This window comes from Myripristis murdjan, chromosome 16 (genome assembly GCF_902150065.1).
Source record: "Myripristis murdjan chromosome 16, fMyrMur1.1, whole genome shotgun sequence".
NCBI lineage: Eukaryota > Metazoa > Chordata > Actinopteri > Holocentriformes > Holocentridae > Myripristis > Myripristis murdjan.
This window is the reverse complement of record NC_043995.1, coordinates 26,561,901-26,580,255: the sequence shown is the minus strand read 5'-3', so window position 1 is coordinate 26,580,255 and position 18,355 is coordinate 26,561,901. Positions and strand designations below refer to the sequence as shown.

Below are 18,355 nucleotides of genomic sequence, written 5' to 3'. Positions count from 1 at the left end.
CCCCTACTGGGACACAAGACTGGTTATTTACAGAAGTGTTTACCTATCAGGTGTACAATATATTGCATTACGGTGCCATTTTGGATCTGAATTAATTTGAAGTGAAAGTGGTAATGCACTAGTTTGCGCCCACGTCACTGTCCTTGATTTATTTTATGTATTTCCGATCCAAAGTAAAGCCAACACTTTGGAAGTTAATGTACAATATCCAAGCCGCCACACGATGGCGCTGCGGTCTCGACAAAGCCTGAAGAAGTCTGTGACGTCAGACGCTGGACACCTGAAGAAGTCGCTCAGCGGTGGTAGTAAACATGGCCATGCTGTCGGTGACCGCTGGGCTTCCTGTCACTTTTACGACTCATTTCTTGTCTTTTTAAATAGAAAGCCTGCCTTCATTCACTTTGGCTATCAAACAGCTGACAAAGCCGCTCACCTCAGTGCATTTCCCACTTTTTAGAGTGTTTTTTTTTTGCCCTCGGTGCTGTGCTAGCTGGCTAACACCAATGCAAAATGAATTGTCCCTTCAACACAAATATAAACTCACAGCTGTATACAGAAGAGGAGGCCCTCGTTATTGAAAATGTGGTCAAAGCCGCTATAAGTGCCGTGGTTGACGCGATTTTCAAAACCGCCGATGCCAAAGTAATGAACTTCCAGAGGATGGTGGCCGAGAGGGACAAAGAGATCAGCCGGCTGGAGTTGAAGTTGCAGCAGACAGAAAATGATTTGAAGGCATTTGTTGCACAGAGAGGCCGCTTCGCCTCGGTGTCAGGAGAGGAGGATTCAGGCTGCGGCAGACCTTGTAGTGAGAGCGAAATGAAAAATGAACACGATGTGAAAGTGGAGTTCCCCAGTGAGTACATGCTTGGATGATATAGTTACACGCTTGACAGTGATAATTCCCCTAACTGCAATGACAAGGTGTCAAAACCAAGTGTGTGTGTGTGTGTGTGTGTGTGTGTGTGTGTGTGTGTGTGTGTGTGTGTGTGTGTGTGTGTGTGTGTGAAGGCCGATTAACAACCTGCAGTTTCATATCTCTTAAGACTGCAAATTAAAGTTACCTGTTATGATGAAAAGTAAGAATAACGCTTAGAAACACAGAGAAAGAATCAAGTGTTTCTCCTCATCATTTTTTTTTTCTTTTCAAGGTGAAAGTGCCTGAAACAGCAGCTACACAATGAGACACTAATGCATACTTAATTAAACTCTCAGGTCAGGTCAATTTTATTAATATAGCACATTTTATGGAGGGTAATGTCAGTGTGCTTTTTGGGCAAAATCACATCTGCACCTCCATCATATCAGAGGTGGAAAACAACAACTGGCCAATGTCTGGTGTCTACTGAAGTTTCATTATTGGCCTGGTGTACTGGTCAAACACCATCCTCCCTTGAATAAAGACACACACACACACACTCACACCTCTCTGTTTGGTAACCTTCTCTCTCTGTCGAGGTCTTGGGACGAGATCGCCTTCGTCAGTCTCTGCAGAGTGCGAAGACGGCAGATCTGCAGCTTCGTCCTCCCAGCCGATCTCCGACTCGTCAGACAGAGCTGCAGACTCGGTGTCACCTGCTAGTCAAGCCACCGTTCCTGTGGTCAAAAAGGAGCGTCCTGCCATCGACTCCGTCTTCATCAAACAGGAGATGTGTGAGCAGAGGCTTGCAGGCGACGAGGGCAGCAGGCCGGCGAATGGACACGGACACAGCCCCGTGACGAAAAGTGGGTTTTTATTTGCACTGAAACCACAACTGCACATTGTTTGTAATTATTGTCTAATGCTAGACTCATTTTAACTGCTAATCTCCAAAACAGTCACATATGCCTTGTGTCTAATGTCTAATGCCATTATGATTTATGCCTGGGATAAACATACCCTTTTTTTGATGAAATTAAAGCTACAATTGGAAAGTTATCATATTGACGACATCAGATGTTAGAGAGAGATGGATTCCTGTAATATTTCATCAGTAAACCTGACCAACTTGGTTTGGCTGTGATCACTTTGTGCGAAAGGATGTCAAAATGGAAGGAGAGGAAGAAGAACTGACATTGGCGGGTTAAGTTTTCTGTAAACAGACACGGTGCTTACTCACAGGTGTTTAGGAGACAGTTTGTGTTTTGCTCTTGGGTTTTGAATCATCGTTTGCCTTCTCCTACCCTCACACTGAAATGAATATGGGCAAATAAGGTGAATCTGTGGTGGCACGGCGAGGCTGCGGGATGCTCCTCTCTGTTGCAGTCGCAATTTGTGATTTATACTGATGCAGCTGATGCATTTTTATGTATGAATCCTCCTCGGTGCACCATCACAATATTAATACACATTTAGAGGTAAGGTTATGACTTCAGATTCCTTTCTGCGCTCCTAGGAAAGCTGACGAATGCTGAGAGACAGAAACGCTACAGAGAAAAATGCCGTGCTACCCCTGAAGGTCTGCGCGCTTACAAGGAGAGGGAGCGTCTCAGGTAGCAGCTATACTACAGTTTAGTGAAGTATTTACAGTTATCATTGCTTCAGGATATCAGAGTCCCCTTGTCAGATTACATTTTTATGTCCACGATGTGCTTTCTATCGTGCACTGTTCAAGCACCAGAGTTTAGCCTGCCTTAGGGACTTAGACTGACAAAAACACGGTGAGATTTTGCACAGTTACTCTTCTTTTTATGGACAGGGTTTTATATAATTTGTCTTCAGGTTCCAGATGTCCCAGCCCTGCACACTGGGCTGTGACTGGTGGAGGTCTGTGCTCTGCTCAGTGCCTTCTTCTTCTGGTGGCTTCTTCTTTGAAGTCTGTCTTTTGATGTCTACTGGCCCAAATCCTTGATTACAGCCTGAAAGGGCTTCACAGGCCCACAGTTGCACAACAAACAAAACAGGACAACATTCCCCTGACTCACCCCTCTTGGTGGGCGAGAAAAAACTCCCCAAAAACCCTCACAGATGAGAAATCTTTAGTTATTGCTTTTCTGTAGTTTTAGTTGTTTTTTTTTTTTTAACACTTTTGTTACAGTTTGAGTGGTACTCATAGCATCAAGGAACAGATTTTATCATATATATTTTATAATTTGTTCATCCCTGCTGTTTTCCAGCTACATGAGGAACAGGGTGCTGATATCAGAGATGTCCGAAGAGACCAAGAGACAGAAGAGGGCAGCCTGGAGAGCTGCTGCCAGACGGGCTCGCGATCGCAAACTGATCAAGAAAAATGTTACAGAACTCGACCACCTAGCGCAGGTGGACCCCTCAAAGCCCTGGCTCCTCCCCCACAGCACAGACACACACAAAGGCCCTCCTTGACGCAGACCTCGCACTAGCAGTCACACAGCTGAAGTTAATACCTGGATCTCAGGAAAGTTTGTTTTATTGTATTTTACTTTATTTTATACACAGATGCCAAGTTGTCGGCAAAAGGCTTCTCAGTTGTTTCATTATTTTGTTAATGCCTGAAGATTTGGTTTCACAAGGTAACATTCATCACACTGGACAGTTTGTACAGTGTTACTCATTAAAATATCAAATTAGTGTTCCCGGCAATAAAATGATATTTCGCAAAAAGACTCTTTGTAACTTCGAAGGTATGCATGACGCAAACAATGCCAAGGTCACTTACTCACTGAGCCGTGTTGAAGTCTGTCTTTAATTAGAAGTGTAGGTGGAGATAATGTGGTTTAAATTGTGGATGACTAACGTGAAAAGAAGAAGGTCCTCCGGTGTCTCCAGTGTTTGTATAAGGAAGAGCGTCTCCTCAGGAAAACACGGTCTACCTTCTGTTTCTCAGTTGGCTTTGGTTTTCAGTCTTGCGTACCTGTCTTTAAAAAAAAAAAAAAAAAAAAAATCCAGGTATATGTCTGTATGCACCAAAAGACCAACTTTGTGAGACTTGTGGTGACAAATCAAAACTGTCTTTGCGCAACCCCACCTCAGACATCTGGCATTCCCTCCTGGTTTGTCTTTCAGTTTCACTCTGATTCCTTTGCCCCCTTGGACTTTTACTTTCACAGTGAAGCTCGTGGAGCCGTTGAACACTCGCGTGAAAAGTGGTGACAACTGAAAAATTCAGGTATGCAAAAGTTTTATTGATTGTAGATAGATTAGCTCGGATTTTGGGGGATCATAAGTAAGAACATACATAGCCTGTGTTGACCAACTTTATTTACTTGAGCAAAGAAAACAGTGCCTTTCCGATAAACATCAGACTTTTAGGTTGTACCTTGATAGGAAGGTAAACAAAAAAAAAAGAAAAAGAGGCTGAGAATTTTGTTTTACACCTTACCTGTGAACTTGTCAAACCGCTGGTGTGAGCGAGCAGGTTTATTTATGGTGCACAATTCTTACAAAGGTCAATTCAGTGTGCTTGACATAAATAAAAGCAAAAAGGAACATCAACATACAAAATATGATTATAAGAAACTACAAAGTACATACAAATTATATTAAAAAAGATATATTATTAGAGGATAAGTTACATAAAACAAAGTATAAAATACATAAAACAATTTAAAAAGCAGCCTTGACTGAGTAACTAGAGGTCTACTTTAAGACTTAAAGTGCAGTAGGAACAATTTTGATTTGCATATGGGGCTGATTACAAAAAAAGAGAATTATTTTAAGGTTGAGTGAGGTTCAGTATCACCAAATGGAAACTCACTTTGTCAAACAGTGGTGACATTTACATAGAAGCCTGCCCACAGCCAGTGTAAACTATCTGACCCATGGTTATAAAGCAGATAATTTTAAAATGCGTATTAAATAACATACAGTATGTTGTGCAGCAGTGGATCATGATCATCGTTTGCTACCACTAGGCTGTTGACATTTTATTGACATTAGTGGGTTATTGACATTTAAAGCCAGCTAGTGAGGCTCCAGAGCTCCGAGGGGCTCCACAGCAACACTAAACTGTGAAAGGGTTATCAGTCATTTAGCCAAGGACGAGCTCTTGTCATGACAAATGAAAACCCCTGAGAAACTGGTGCTGCTCAGACGTGTGGGAGTTAAGGGTCGCTTGAAAGGTATGTAAAAACATCCAGGCTGCCTGAAAGTCTGTTTCGATACTGAGAATCGACTCAGAAAACACGCTTCAAGGTGCAACGGGATGTACATCGGGTCATGTGTTGAGTAACTGAAGTATCACATGAACACAAAGGCACAAGCTATACACTGAAACAAAATTTAGAAACCATTTGTGTACAGTTTACCACACTCAATTTCTAAAAAACGAATACGTATCTAGTTTCTCCAAAATGCAAAAGCTCATACAGGATTTCACCTTTAGTTTTAATTATGAGCTGTTCTTCGGTGAGAATAGGGGTCACTTTAAATGTGGCTACATCATTTTAGCTCATATCTTTTTTTTTTTTTTTTTTAAATTTAATTTTAATTTGATTTGTTTCTAGCTTTATGCTACAAGTGTTGCATATTCATAGCAGAGATGTGGATACGGTGGGAAGGCACCGCACAGGCGCTGCTGAGAGGGTTTGAAACCACATCCTTAGTCACACCACTGATGATGACGCTGAGAGCGCGTCGACGCCTGAGCATTGTTCCACTAAACACACTCAGAGGAGCTTTTAACACTTTAGTCTCTGCTTGCCTGCTGTGTAATAAGTGCACCCTTTTTTCAAACGGAGAATAAAAAGGTAAGATTGCTGATTCTCTAAAATTATTTTACTGTAACTGTGCTGGAGTGAAAGCTCTTCTTAAGATGTTTTTTTTTTTTTTTATCATTGTTAATTTATTCCTTAATTAGAAAGCTGTTAATTATCATTGGTAACTACTAAGTGAGATATAGGTTTTGGGTGTTTAATTATTTGTCTCAACAGGTCAGCTTGTTAAGCTTGTTAAAGTCTAGATCTGAGATATATAGACACCCTGCCTCAGAATGCCTCAATATATGATTCTAAATACACTCACACACACACACACACACACACACACACACAAGTCTAGATCGTAATGGGTGTTAAGTATTTTTGTTGAATCAAAGGTTTGAGTTATAAATACCGTGTCTTTATTTAGTTTCAGGTGTTGTGTTGCTTTCTGTCCAACCTGTGGATGAGCAGAGTAAATCGTCCCCATGGGTGTTAAACTTTTGTCCCTATTACTGCTGTGGGACCTCGCTTTCTTCATTCAAGATGGTAAGCCGCCTATATACATTTGACTTGTCACGGTTTTCGGATTCTCATGTATTTCCATGTACAGATTGTTAATGGCACTTTGACACCAAATGTACTTTTGCACATCGATAGGCTTTTGCACATTGTTCCATGCTTGTCTCTTGGCCAAGGTTCCCTTGAAAAATGAGTTCTCTTGAACTGCTTAAATAAATGATTCAGTATATTAAACAAAGGCAAGGGAAGTTCACTCAGCACGGTGGTTAAAATTAGCGGTGCAATCTGTAAAGCTAACCACATTTTCCTTTGTGCTGCAGTCGCGTCTTTGTGCAGTGTCACCTGCACCACAGACATGAAGACTTCACTGAACTGCTCCTGCTCGGGCTCAGCGCCGGCCATCCCCTTGATGCTGGAAGCCAAGTGCCGGTACAGCTTGTTCTCAGTGTCACTTTTTGTGGAAATGCTGTATTGTGTTTTGTACAGTATGTGGCTTTATCTTTGCACATCCTTTTTTTTTACAGTAACCCGGGAGTGTGTTATCTGTCTTCTTTTTAATCTGTTGGTTACCACATGGTGTTATTGTTGCTGTATCTAGTGCCTTTAACAGTACTAGGATGCCAGTGATATTTTGATAGTTCCAAAAACAAGCTGCTGATTGTTTTAGTTGTTTGAGTTTATCACTTGTTTTTATGTGTAAAAATGATTATTGTTTAAGACTGTGAGACACAGGACAGTTTTTTGGGCAGCTTTAAATCGCTAACCATGGAGTTCCCTTGGAATTCTTGCTTTAATCGCATAGGAACATCTTGTCTCTTTGATTCGCTTTATTCACTTCACTGCGTTTTGCTGAGAGCGTCGCCTTTCTGAAAATTGACCAAAACATTTCCGAGTTTATCGACATCTCTCAGGCGCACAACATTGCGCAGGTCGCTGCATGCATGTACTAGTCTTGATGTGACGTATACTGAAACTTGCAAATATGAAAGTATCCCAGAATACATTGAAATGCTTTATTGACAGTAATGCTTCATGTAATGACCTGATCTGAAGCAAGTACACAAGAACAAACAGGGCAAGGCTTTCCTGAGTAGGCGTGTTGCTCACTCCAGTGCAGTTGTTGCTCCAAAGAAACTTTAATGATGTGAAAGTAACAGAGTGGATTTGAAGCCTTTGATGTTGCAGCAGAATAGTTTCATCTGTGTATGAATCATTATCCCTGCTCTAACCAGGACCTTGCAGTGGTTGTAACCTTGGTTACCAGACTGATCAAAGTGATCATTACCATCTCTGATTGTAAAACACCGTGTGTGTGTCTCTTGTAGGGATCGTGAGATAACGGCCAATGGCAGCTGTGAAATCACACCCTCCCAGTCCTGGTGCATAATGCATCCAGAGAAATTTGATTGGGTCAACACCATTGGAACTAACTGTTCAGCAGGAGTTAACCAAGAAGCCAGTCCAGTCAAAACAGACGTGAGTGAGTCATCCAGCTGGGTGCTGACTGAAATGGGTAAGTCATCAACACAATAATTGGCTGACTTTACCTTTCACTATTCATCACTTCTGATGAACAGTGGATAGGATAACACAGAAATGGACAAAGGTCAGGGATAACCGTTTATACCTTCATATCCGAAATGCTGATTGGAATCAGCATTGTGTTACTGTGTCAAAATGTCTGTGTGAACTGATTTAAAAACAACAACAACAACAAACTCTTGTAAGTCTGCCCATATAAGCATTTGCAAAAATACACTTTTAATGCACACTTTCCTCTTTTTGTGCACAGAGGTGGGCTGAAAAGTCTTAGCAAATGCCTGTTATAATTTGTTGGTTTGCTTTGGTGCCAGATAGGATGAATATGCCACATACAGACAATATAAATGGCAGTAAATGCTTTGCATGTGAACGTCATCCAGCTATACAAAGTGTCTTGTCCAACCCAGCTATCAGGTATTCTCTCTATGTTCACATTTCTGTTTCACTCTGATCCCCTCATATCCATGGGCCTTTGCTTTCACAGTGAAGCCCATGGAGCCGTTCGGTGTGCAGGTGAGTAGTGATGACAGCACCTTCAACATCACTTGGGATATGAACAACGACCTCGAGGAGCCTCTGAATTACAGGGTGCGGATAAGAGAGAGCAAAGATTTATCAAAGGTAATCGTCGCATTAAAGAGAAATGAAAATGAAAATTGAGATTGCCTCACTTTACACGATCATCATCATCATCATCTTCGTCATCATCATCATAGCTGCTTGTGAAGATATTTCGTTTTCCTTTCCTCCCCGACAGGATCCAGTTCACTCCCTTTTAGTCAACAAAAACCATGTGTTGATACACCACGCTGTCCTGCAACCACACACCAACTACACTGTGGATGTTCAGGCCATACTGTCTCCTGAGGCGATTTTTATGGGCCCCTGGAGTGAATGGAGCCCTTCTGCAGAATGGCAGACCAAAGGGCCAACAGGTACACTTCACATGAAATCATCTATCTTCTTATACATGTACAATAACTTTTTGTTCCACTGAATCAATTCCCCGTTCAGCCCCTGTAGTGGTTTTTGTTTGTCCATGAGGTGATTTTATTAAAATTTACAGAATTTTCTTGTGTTTCTCAACAGTATGGCCCCTCATGGGAAAAAAAAAAAAAAAAACATTTTGAATTTATTGGTCACAAAGTGAAATTTAGCATGCAACCTAATTCGGTGGAAAGCGTCAGCAGACAGTGGTCAGAGTGAGTTTGTTCCTCCTTATGAAATTTCATCCAGCTCATTTGTTTGTTCATAGATTTCACAGGCGGTGATACCCGCTGGTGGTGGTACCTCTCCCTGTCTGTGGTTCCCGTCGTTGGCCTCCTGGTGCTGGGTTACTTGCAGAAGTCGTGAGTATTGTAAACCCTGCAGCTCTCTTAGTATTTCAGGAAACGTTCGTAGAGAGAACCTGTGCACGTCCTTCACGTAGGCCTATTAATTCCTCCACTTTTGAACTGAACAAGTCTGTTTTATCCCTATTGAATTATGTTTTGAGCAAAAGTTTATCAGTAAATACAAACATTGTGTCCCCTTGCAACTTCATTGTTAGCAAAGGGTCTGTTTGGCATTTGTGAATTTAACCATATCACACTATGCTTCACTCAGATACACCTCACATGGCAGCCTTAACACTGGAGGTTTTAGTACTGCATGCTATCTATTGAGTTGCACGGGACAAGATCTTTTATATTCCCAACATATTCTAAGCTTGTTTTGATTCATAATGCAGTCCAATACATAAATATGTCCACTCTGACATATATCCCAAAGCCAATTCAAGATGTTTACAGCTTCAAAAGCACAAGATCCCACATACTCCACAATAGCTCTTGTTTCTAGCTTTTGGAGAACCTTGCATGAGTTAATACAGTAAATCAAGAATCAATCAGTGCTCATCTCTACACATTGAAAAGAACTAACTAGGGCAAAAATATATTAAATAGACTAAATAATTACAACACTGCACTTTTCCTTCCAGTAAATGAGCAGCTAAGCCTCTCACATCTTCAATTTACACTTTCCTGGCATCACCTCCCACATATAGAGAAACCGCTGCTGTGCTGTTTGTGCAGACACAATGCAGCCCTATGGCTAGCAGACATAGGAAGTCATGCAGAGCATCAGTATCAAGCAACTGAGAACACTTATTAGCAAAAGTCTTACAGTCACAGGAAAACTCAAATTTGCTGTTTTTTTTTTTTTTTTTTTTTTTAATTTCTCCTGTCTAAGCTCTTATTCTGCAATGACTGTAACCTTTGCTCTCCTGTTGGTAAAGGATGATGTGATATGATTACCAGACTCCAAAGGAAGAAAAAAAAATCTCACAAGCACTTATGGTACCTTGAGTAACAAGAAGAAAGTCATTTGACGACTGTAATTCAGTGTTTCTTGTAAGGATTTCACAATATCCCACAAGGCCTGGTAAGAGCGGGAGGCCATGATGCACGACGGGTTCATGCACCAGCTCGCGTTACTTCTTTGCAGTTCGTCTCAATAGAATAGCTGCACCCTGCATCTTTTTTGCAGACATACAATATATGACAGATTTATGGCTTAGAGATTTATTTATTTATGGTTTAGTTGATAGGGGCCGATACCATCTACGTGGACAAACTGAAAACTGCTATCCAACGCAAGTATCATAGTGTTTGTAGCAGATGCTAATTTGCATCAGAAAATTCATAGAAAGGCGTTTGCACACCTATTTTGTCAGGTGCGTAGGAAGGCACAGGAAGATCAGCGACTGAAAAAAAAAAAAAATTCCACACCCTGTCCTCACTTACAGGAAATTTTATTTAAGACACGACGTTACGGTTATCCGGCGTTTATCAGGTATCATGTTGCAAATTAGCACTGCAGAATCAGCCGTCGTCACTGCGAACTGTGTCGGCAATAAGATGAAGGTTTTGACCTGCTCTGCTTTGTCAGTGTCTGGTATACAAGTCAGAGCTAAATATGTATATAAAGAAATTCACAACCCACCAAACAGCTGTTGAATGGAAAGGATTCAATGTATTGCCAAAAAAACACTCCACTGGGTTGACTTTTGTAAGAAATGAGAAGTTATTTGAGTTTTTTTTACAATTGAGAGGTGATGAGAGCTGTGCATCAATGAAACTCAAAGTTATTTTTTTTTTTATAGTTTGCGGAAGATCATAGAAGTTAGTGATTAATGCATTTTGTTAGGGTTAGAGTTGTTGTGGTAAAATTAGCTTTTGCTTGTTACTGCACAGGATATCCACTTATTTCTCCATAAAGCCAGGTGTTTCATCATTCTGTTGAGATGCAAAGGACATTCAAGTTTAATTACACTGCCTGTCATGTTATGTGCTGGGTGGATGCTGCCTGTGGTCACTGACTTCCCCCTTGTACAGCTCATCCACAGAGAAAATATTTAAAGAAATGAAAAGTGACATAGAATTGGTGAAATGTAAATGAAAGACGTTTAATTTTTCACACACCGTCACCTGTTTGGTTTTAAATTTATTTTTCAAACTTGTTTCAGGTTTTGGCTGAAAAAATTCCAGCTCGTGCCATTCATCCCCAGGCCAGACAAATTTTTCGAGCCCCTCTACCGCAACTATGAAGGGAACTTCAAGGTAAGAGAAAATGAAAGAGCACAGCTCATCGGAGCTCGTGCAGCTTCCAGATGTGCCCAGCAGGTGTTGCTAAAGAGGGGACTTCAGCACATCTGGGTCCTCCTGGGTGGGACTTTCCCCTCTGAGACAGATGACTCAGTGTGCAGGGGCTTCAAGAGTTTTCTTTTCTTTCTTTTTTTCATTTGTCTGCCATGCTGTGGGTAGATATTTGTGTATGACAGGCGTGTGCATCACCACCAGACGTATTCTCCCCCAGTGGAAAACACCCTTGGCGATTTTAAACCAGATATTTGATGTTTCATTGAGGTAGACTAAATATAGTTTGTTTTTCACCCTAGGGGAACATGGTGTGGTTTATTCTCATGAGATTCTTTTTTTAAAATCTTTTTTATGTTCTTTATCACAGAGTTCATTGTTTTTGTGATTATCATCGTGATTATTTCCTTGTGTTCTCTCTCCTGTTAAACTTTTTTTTTTTGAAGATTTTTATCTATTGTGCGTACAGAATGCATTAAAAAAAAAAAAAAAATCATATGTTATTTTGTTAAAGCCGCATCAGCCTTGGTCATGGCACACCGTGACAAATGTCAGAAGTGAATACCTCAAAATGATCCAAATTCACATGTAACCGCTAAAGGATACCTAGAATGTGGCCTTAGGCTGCCTGGAAATAGATTTAAGATAGTCAGAAGTGAGTCATTTCTCTCACTGTCTTCTCTAGAAGTAGTAATAATGGTAGTAATAATTTATTGTAATGTACAACGGTAAATTGAGATGAGCTCACACTGTACACACAGGAGCAGAAGGCTTAATTGATAATATAATAATGCAACAACCTACAGATTAACTTACATTAAAATCCAGCTACTGTAAAAAGAAGAATCAAAGTTAAAACAACATGCGACTTCGCTTGTGTTTAATCTGGGAAATCTGTCAACCTGTTGGAAGCCAGGGAACTAAATCAAGTAAAAACTGGACAGAAGACTCAACTCAACCTCAGATGTACTTTTATGTATTCATTTATTTGTTTGTTTACATCACCAGCCTCTGTTTATTGGCCACAGATTGCGATTTATCTGTATAGACAGTCATTCAAATAGCTGTGTGTTTGAAGGTCAGCTGTTCACTTGAGACCAGTTGGAAGTTTACAGATGATTATGTGATGTCTGGGACTAGAGATAAGCGAAATGGACCAAAATTAAACTAAACACCTGTTATTAGGAGCTTCCTGCTCGATAACCCAGTCAACAGACCTGCACTCACCCATTCAACCCTATAGCATGTAGATGTGTTAGTTAGTGACCCGTGCTGCCTGCTTAACGCCTCTTTGATGGTCTAACTTGACCATCAAAGAGGCGTTATGGTGGTCGCGTTAGTCTATAGTTGGCACTTGTGGTCTAGCACATCATTCTTGAGCATCTAAACTTGGTTTCAGTGTGGATGCTTGCTCTGGATTATGACGCAAGGGTTAAATTGCATCACATCCTGTGTGCTAGTGAATTTTACTGTCGTGAAAAACCTCAACTTTTAATCTCTTAGCTTTTCAGGAATGAAGCAAAACAGCTGAGTGTATTGCTTCATCGTGCATTTTTGAGTTTATGCAGTTTGAAGGTTTTAAATTATTACATAAATCCAGCACGTGGGATTTTCTCAGCCCATACATAACCATCAAATCCCCCAAGTGCAGTTGCAACTTGCGAATATATCAAATTTGAGTTATGAGGCGTAGCTTGAGAACTGATGGAGTTATTTGCGTGTACATCCAGTGGGTGGGACCAGAGTCCATCTCTGGATTAATTTTGACCAGAACATGAAGAGATCCATATGCAGTTATGAAAAACTCTCAGCAGAGTGCGCTAACTCAGTGAATAAAGAGAAAACAAAGAGAGGAGGACAGACAGACAGTGAAATTGAAAGTACTTCTAGAGCTGCTGTACATTTTGCCACTAACTAAATGAGCAAAACAAAACTAAATGATTTATTGCTGTACTTAGTGCTTAGTAATAAATGCCCTAATGTACTCCACAAGGTAATTCACATTACATTTGCCGTTTTATTGAATTATAACTAATCATTCCTTCTCAAAGAGGAATGTGTTGTCACTGATTACAGTTTATTTGGTGTTTTTTTTTTTTTTTTTTTCATTTATCGTAGATGAGCTAAATGTAGCTCACAGTAATGGATCATTCCAGCATGCACTGGAAACAACATTATAAAGCAAAACATCAAACAAAAGTTTCTCTTTGCCCTTCATGTGCCATACCACAACTCACCTGCTGGAAATCCCACAGGTAGCATGTACATGAGCTGCGCAGCCCTCAGAAAACAGGGCTGATATTGATCTTTTTTAGCACGGTACACAACACAGGCTGCAAGAAAGCGGTTTAGAAAGACCAAAGCAGCAACACCTCTGGTGTGTAGCTCTGTTCACTGATTTTCTAAATGTTCTCTATTTTCTGTTTGTCCCATATTTTCATATTCTTACACTGGCGCCTAAAATCACTGTCATTTTAAAAAGATATTGTTTATTGATTGATCGATATTAGTTAGTTAGATATACAGTATGAAGTCAGCAAGTCGGAGGCTCCTTTTTGTTCGGTTCCCACTTTTTGAAATAGTCTACTCATGCATGTTAGATAATCCGCAATCAGCTTCAATAATGAGCCGCTGTAGTTAAAAGTGAAGAAGCACCTCTGCAGTGTTTCTCTATTAAAGTCCTTGTCGCTCAAACCCAGCGCCACTGTACAGAAAAAGATAGATTTTGCATTGTTTACTCACATTCATTACATGTATTTATCATATCCTGAAGGAGACGAACCCTTATTCAAACAGCTTACAAATGCGCTGTTGTTCTAATCTGACACCTGATTTATCTGCTGATTTGTGCAATAGCCCTATCTTTCTCCTGTGGCGGAGCATTGCGAGCATTTTCTCAGAGGAACGGAGATCACTCAGTTCTGTGGAAGAAGTATGTATCTGACACTGTATCTCAGGATGTGGTGTCTGTTGCGTGTACAAAATTGCTTATCTGGGCATCACCGTGCCCTGTGGAGCCTCTGAGAGCTGTGCAAAATGTTGTGCCTTCGCTGGCTGCAGAGCACAAAAAAAAAAAGAAGAGAAAAGAAAAGAAAATATGAGTTGATGATGAAATGAGATGGAGCTCTGTGTGAAAGTTTCCGCACAGGTGTGTGAAAAAAAAAAAAAAAAAAAAAAAAAAAAAAAAAGATGTGGGTTCAAAATGTAAATTTAGACCAAAAAAAAAAGCTGTTAATTCTTTATTAAGCACTTCTCAATCACATGATCAATCTAGGAACATTATAATATATTACTTCTATTGGAAATCCATTATGGAGTTCATCCATATACAGACCAAACATCATGATACCTTCATGCTACCAAATTTCTTGGTGAAATTGTAACATATTGCATATTGCGATACCCAAAATCCCATTTATTCTCATATCACAGTATCAATATAAAACTGATTTATCACCCAGCCTTACATCGTTGCACTCTTTCCAGTTACCTGCTGGTGATCCAGGCATTTAAGCTCATACTACTGTCACATTCATTTTAAGTTAATCTGTGTAAAAGCATTTGTCTAAATGCTTAGAATGTGATTTTTTTCCCCTTGTGAAGTCATGAAATCGTATTTATGATAAAAGGATATGCATTAGACACTCTGCTATTAATTTTTCCATACTGTAGTGTCACTCTCTGCCTGTGCTGGCTTTGATAATATCAACCTTCTTAGCTCATTTGAATATTGCGTATACTTATGCCACATTGTTTCCAGCTCACAAAGCACACTGGTGCGTAAAATGTCACATAAAAACATGCCACACTGTGCTGTTGTACTCAGCACAGCATGATGCACTTATGGGAAAAAAAATTATCAGATATTGAGTAGGCTCTGCCCTTTAGTACAGTGTGGAATAATTATCTTGATTTTATTTTGCAAGCACATACAAGCATGCAAAAGAAAGTTTTTTTTTTTTTTTTTTTTTACTTTGTGATGTTTGGATTTCAGTGAAATTTCTGTGGCCAATGGAAATGATTCCCGTCCCAGTGCTGTAACTTCACAGTCACTGTGTGCTACTACCACTTATCGGATTCACCTAAACAGGCGATCACAGTGAATATACACAAAACATACAGGATGTTTCACGATCAGGAAATGTCCACTTACGTTTCTTCCTTTTTTTTTTAATTCATCTTTTTATTATTGAAATACTACTGATGTTTCTTAGTTGAATTCATTCATTGCTGAACTGGGGTCGAGGTTTTAGTATATATGATTCTTACAGAGCATGGCCACTTCACCTTATTGAGTTTCCAAAAACTTTAGAGGTAAAAAGTTGGTTTGGAATTGGAATGGACACTAATTTTCATAATGGTTGTCTCTTTTTCCCATTATTTATCTGCTGTAAAAATACTACTACTAGTAATAATAACAATGGTAATTATAATTATTTTTTTTCAATGAGTCCTTAAAAGAATAAAAAATATACATATGCTTGAAAAGATACAAGGTGCAGCAAAACAAAGGGATGGAGAAATGGCATCCAACTACCATGAATGTAAAACAAAACAAAGCTGTTATAATATAAAACAAGATGTTATAGTGAGTTATAAGCTGGCTTTCAAGGTGAACATGTTTATGTAGGGAAATGGTTTGTGGTTTAGTCAGTAGTTTAGTTTGCCAGTCTAAGACTTCTGCACATAGGGGGGATTACAGCTCTTAATTATAAGCTGGAGCGGGTCACTTATCGCTTTGAAGGTAATCAAAAGAATTAATGCGGCCGTTATCTAAGGAACTTATCTCTTATCTTTATACGTTTCACATCGCTACTGCAGGGTGGCTAAATTAATAACTTATATGATCTCTGCTCTTAGCTCTGCAGCACTTAAAAGCCTGGGCTTGCAATTAAAATAGATTCAACCATCATATGCAAATCGAGAAATATATATGTTCAGCATTTACATGCAAAAGATAAATGTTTACCTATATTGAGGCATATGTTCCAAACTAATGACTTCCATTTGCCCTGCAGAACTGGGTGGGGCCTGGATTCAGCGAGTACGACGTCCTGTATGCAGTGAGTATGAAGCAGCCCGACATCCTTCCCTGGAAAACGGATAAACAGAGCTTCGCAGAGGACGACGAAGTGACGCCAGACCGCTGTTCCTGCCGTAGTTTCCAGCCCCACAGCGCCTCCCTGCTGCACTACCACGACGAAAGCAGCGAGCGCCGCGCCGGCCACTCCTCCGGACACATCTCCATCAGCACCGTGACCCTGTCCGGGGAGGAAGAGTTTGAGGTGGAAAACGCATCGGAGAGCTCCATAAACACCCTCCAAAGTTACCAGGATGGAGAAAGCTTCAGTTTATATGCCGGGGACAACAGCGAGTGTGTCGGCTGTGGTTTAGGGGAACCTCAGGCGTCCAGGATGTGTGGACAGGGTGGTGTTTCGGCACAAGACAGAAACCAAAGATCCAGTGACTTACCGGTTTTAAATCTAGACTTTCAGCCGCGTGCCATTATCATTGAACCAGAGAGGGTGTCCCTTGACTCGTTCGTCTCAAACGGGCAGTCAGAGGACGGCTACCCCTGCGTGGACTTGGACACCATTGACAGCGGTTTTGGAGAGCCAGACTGCAGCAGTCCCGTGGCCACGGAGTGCAACACGGCAGAACGCATAGACTCTGATTTATTTCACGAGGAGAGAAACTCAAACTCAAACTATGTCAAGCAGTGGATGATATGTAGCACTCTACAAGAAGACCCTAGCACCTCGGCAAACACTCTCCCCAAAACATGATGGTCAGCACACCGAGGAGAGGCGCCGTAGATTTACCGCCCCAACTGGGCTACGAACTGCTCCGGGACGTGTGATGAAAACATCGAGCTTAAGGCTGGATTTAGAGCTGCAACTAAAGATTACTGTCATTATTATTATTATTACGATGTTTATTATATTTTCATTATTCATCTGTTGATTATTTTCTTGTTTAATCGATTAATTGTCCCGCAGCCCAAGGCGACGTCCTTAAATGTCTTGTTTTTGTCTTGACCAACACTCCACAACCCAAGGACGTTTAGTTTACTTCCACAGAGGACTAAAGAGACTTATGAAAATATTCACATTAAATGAATTGTCATCTTAGAAAAATGACTCAATTAAACAATGAATCGCTTAGCGAAAACAGTTCTGCTGATACAGGGATTTAGGTCCATGATGTGTTGGAGTTCAAAGAAATATGGTGAATGAATTATAGATAAAGTATTGATGTATTGGATTGTTTGATATTATAATATGTTATTCTGTTTGTTTATACCGCCTCACTGTCTGATTGTCTTCCGTGCATCTTTAGCTTGTGCAGCCAGTATGCACGCCAGTTTATCAAGATCCAGTTGTCTGATAATCTCTGCTGTCCTTGCACATGCATTGTGGTCCATAACTGTTATATCCACCCACATTGTTTCGTGCTTTTGTGCATAAAAACAGTAGATCTGGAGATTTTTTTTTCTTTTCATCCAGCCTCCACCTGGCCCTTTGCAGAGAAGTAAAAAGATGAACCAGAAAGCTTTGTCAAACTGTTCTTTAACCTTTATTACAAAACAGTTATTTGTGATATACTTTGCACCTCTAGGCATGTCATTTTGTTGTTTTGGTGTTGTGTTTTTCTTAAAAGTAAAGTAAACAACACAATGTCACATCAATACATTTCCAATGCAGCTGTAATGGAATTTGATAGAATATTGTCGTTCAGCTTTCTGAAACGCCAGGATTTGTTGTCATTTACCAGGAATCAAAGAAAAAGTGCTTTTCCCCCCCAGACTTACTTTTTTCCATCAACATTTAACAATTTCTCCAACGAAAGCCTTTGAACGAAAAGTCTCACTGAGGTAGAAGTAGGTGAGGCACGTTCAGGAAAAGTGGGAAAACCAAAAGGTACACCTGGATTTCAGTCGTCATGCAACATGGGCTCTCAAAAACAACAGCAAAATATGAGACACTGGACAGGGCTAAGATATTTTCATTGTCAGCACAGGAAAAAAAAAACAAAAAAACAATAACCTTACAGCTTTGGCAGAA

At 40.3% G+C, this 18,355-nt stretch overlaps 2 protein-coding genes across 4 annotated transcripts; both read left to right on the top strand.

The window, feature by feature from the left end:
• Window positions 1–285: 285 nt before the first annotated feature.
• LOC115374041 (uncharacterized) lies at window positions 286–3,859 on the top strand. Of its 2 annotated transcripts, none has more exons than XM_030072754.1 (4): window positions 286–853; window positions 1,456–1,722; window positions 2,373–2,469; window positions 3,094–3,859. In XM_030072754.1, exons 1-4 carry the CDS (start codon window positions 511–513, stop codon window positions 3,299–3,301), a joined length of 915 nt encoding a protein of 304 aa, XP_029928614.1. In that variant the 5' UTR covers window positions 286–510; the 3' UTR covers window positions 3,302–3,859. The 2 variants fall into 2 exon arrangements, with proteins under 2 accessions (XP_029928614.1, XP_029928613.1); XM_030072753.1 differs by having other exon boundaries at window positions 2,373–2,472.
• A 108-nt stretch (window positions 3,860–3,967) lies between these two features.
• Window positions 3,968–18,341, top strand: il21r.1 (interleukin 21 receptor, tandem duplicate 1). 2 transcript variants are annotated; one of them, XM_030072751.1, is made up of 10 exons: window positions 3,968–4,064; window positions 5,401–5,643; window positions 6,023–6,141; window positions 6,435–6,543; window positions 7,440–7,627; window positions 8,141–8,277; window positions 8,414–8,591; window positions 8,912–9,005; window positions 11,162–11,255; window positions 16,310–18,341. In XM_030072751.1, exons 3-10 carry the CDS (start codon window positions 6,081–6,083, stop codon window positions 17,075–17,077), a joined length of 1,629 nt encoding a protein of 542 aa, XP_029928611.1. In that variant the 5' UTR covers window positions 3,968–4,064; window positions 5,401–5,643; window positions 6,023–6,080; the 3' UTR covers window positions 17,078–18,341. The 2 variants fall into 2 exon arrangements, with proteins under 2 accessions (XP_029928611.1, XP_029928612.1); XM_030072752.1 differs by lacking the exon at window positions 5,401–5,643.
• The last annotated feature ends 14 nt before the right edge of the window (window positions 18,342–18,355 follow it).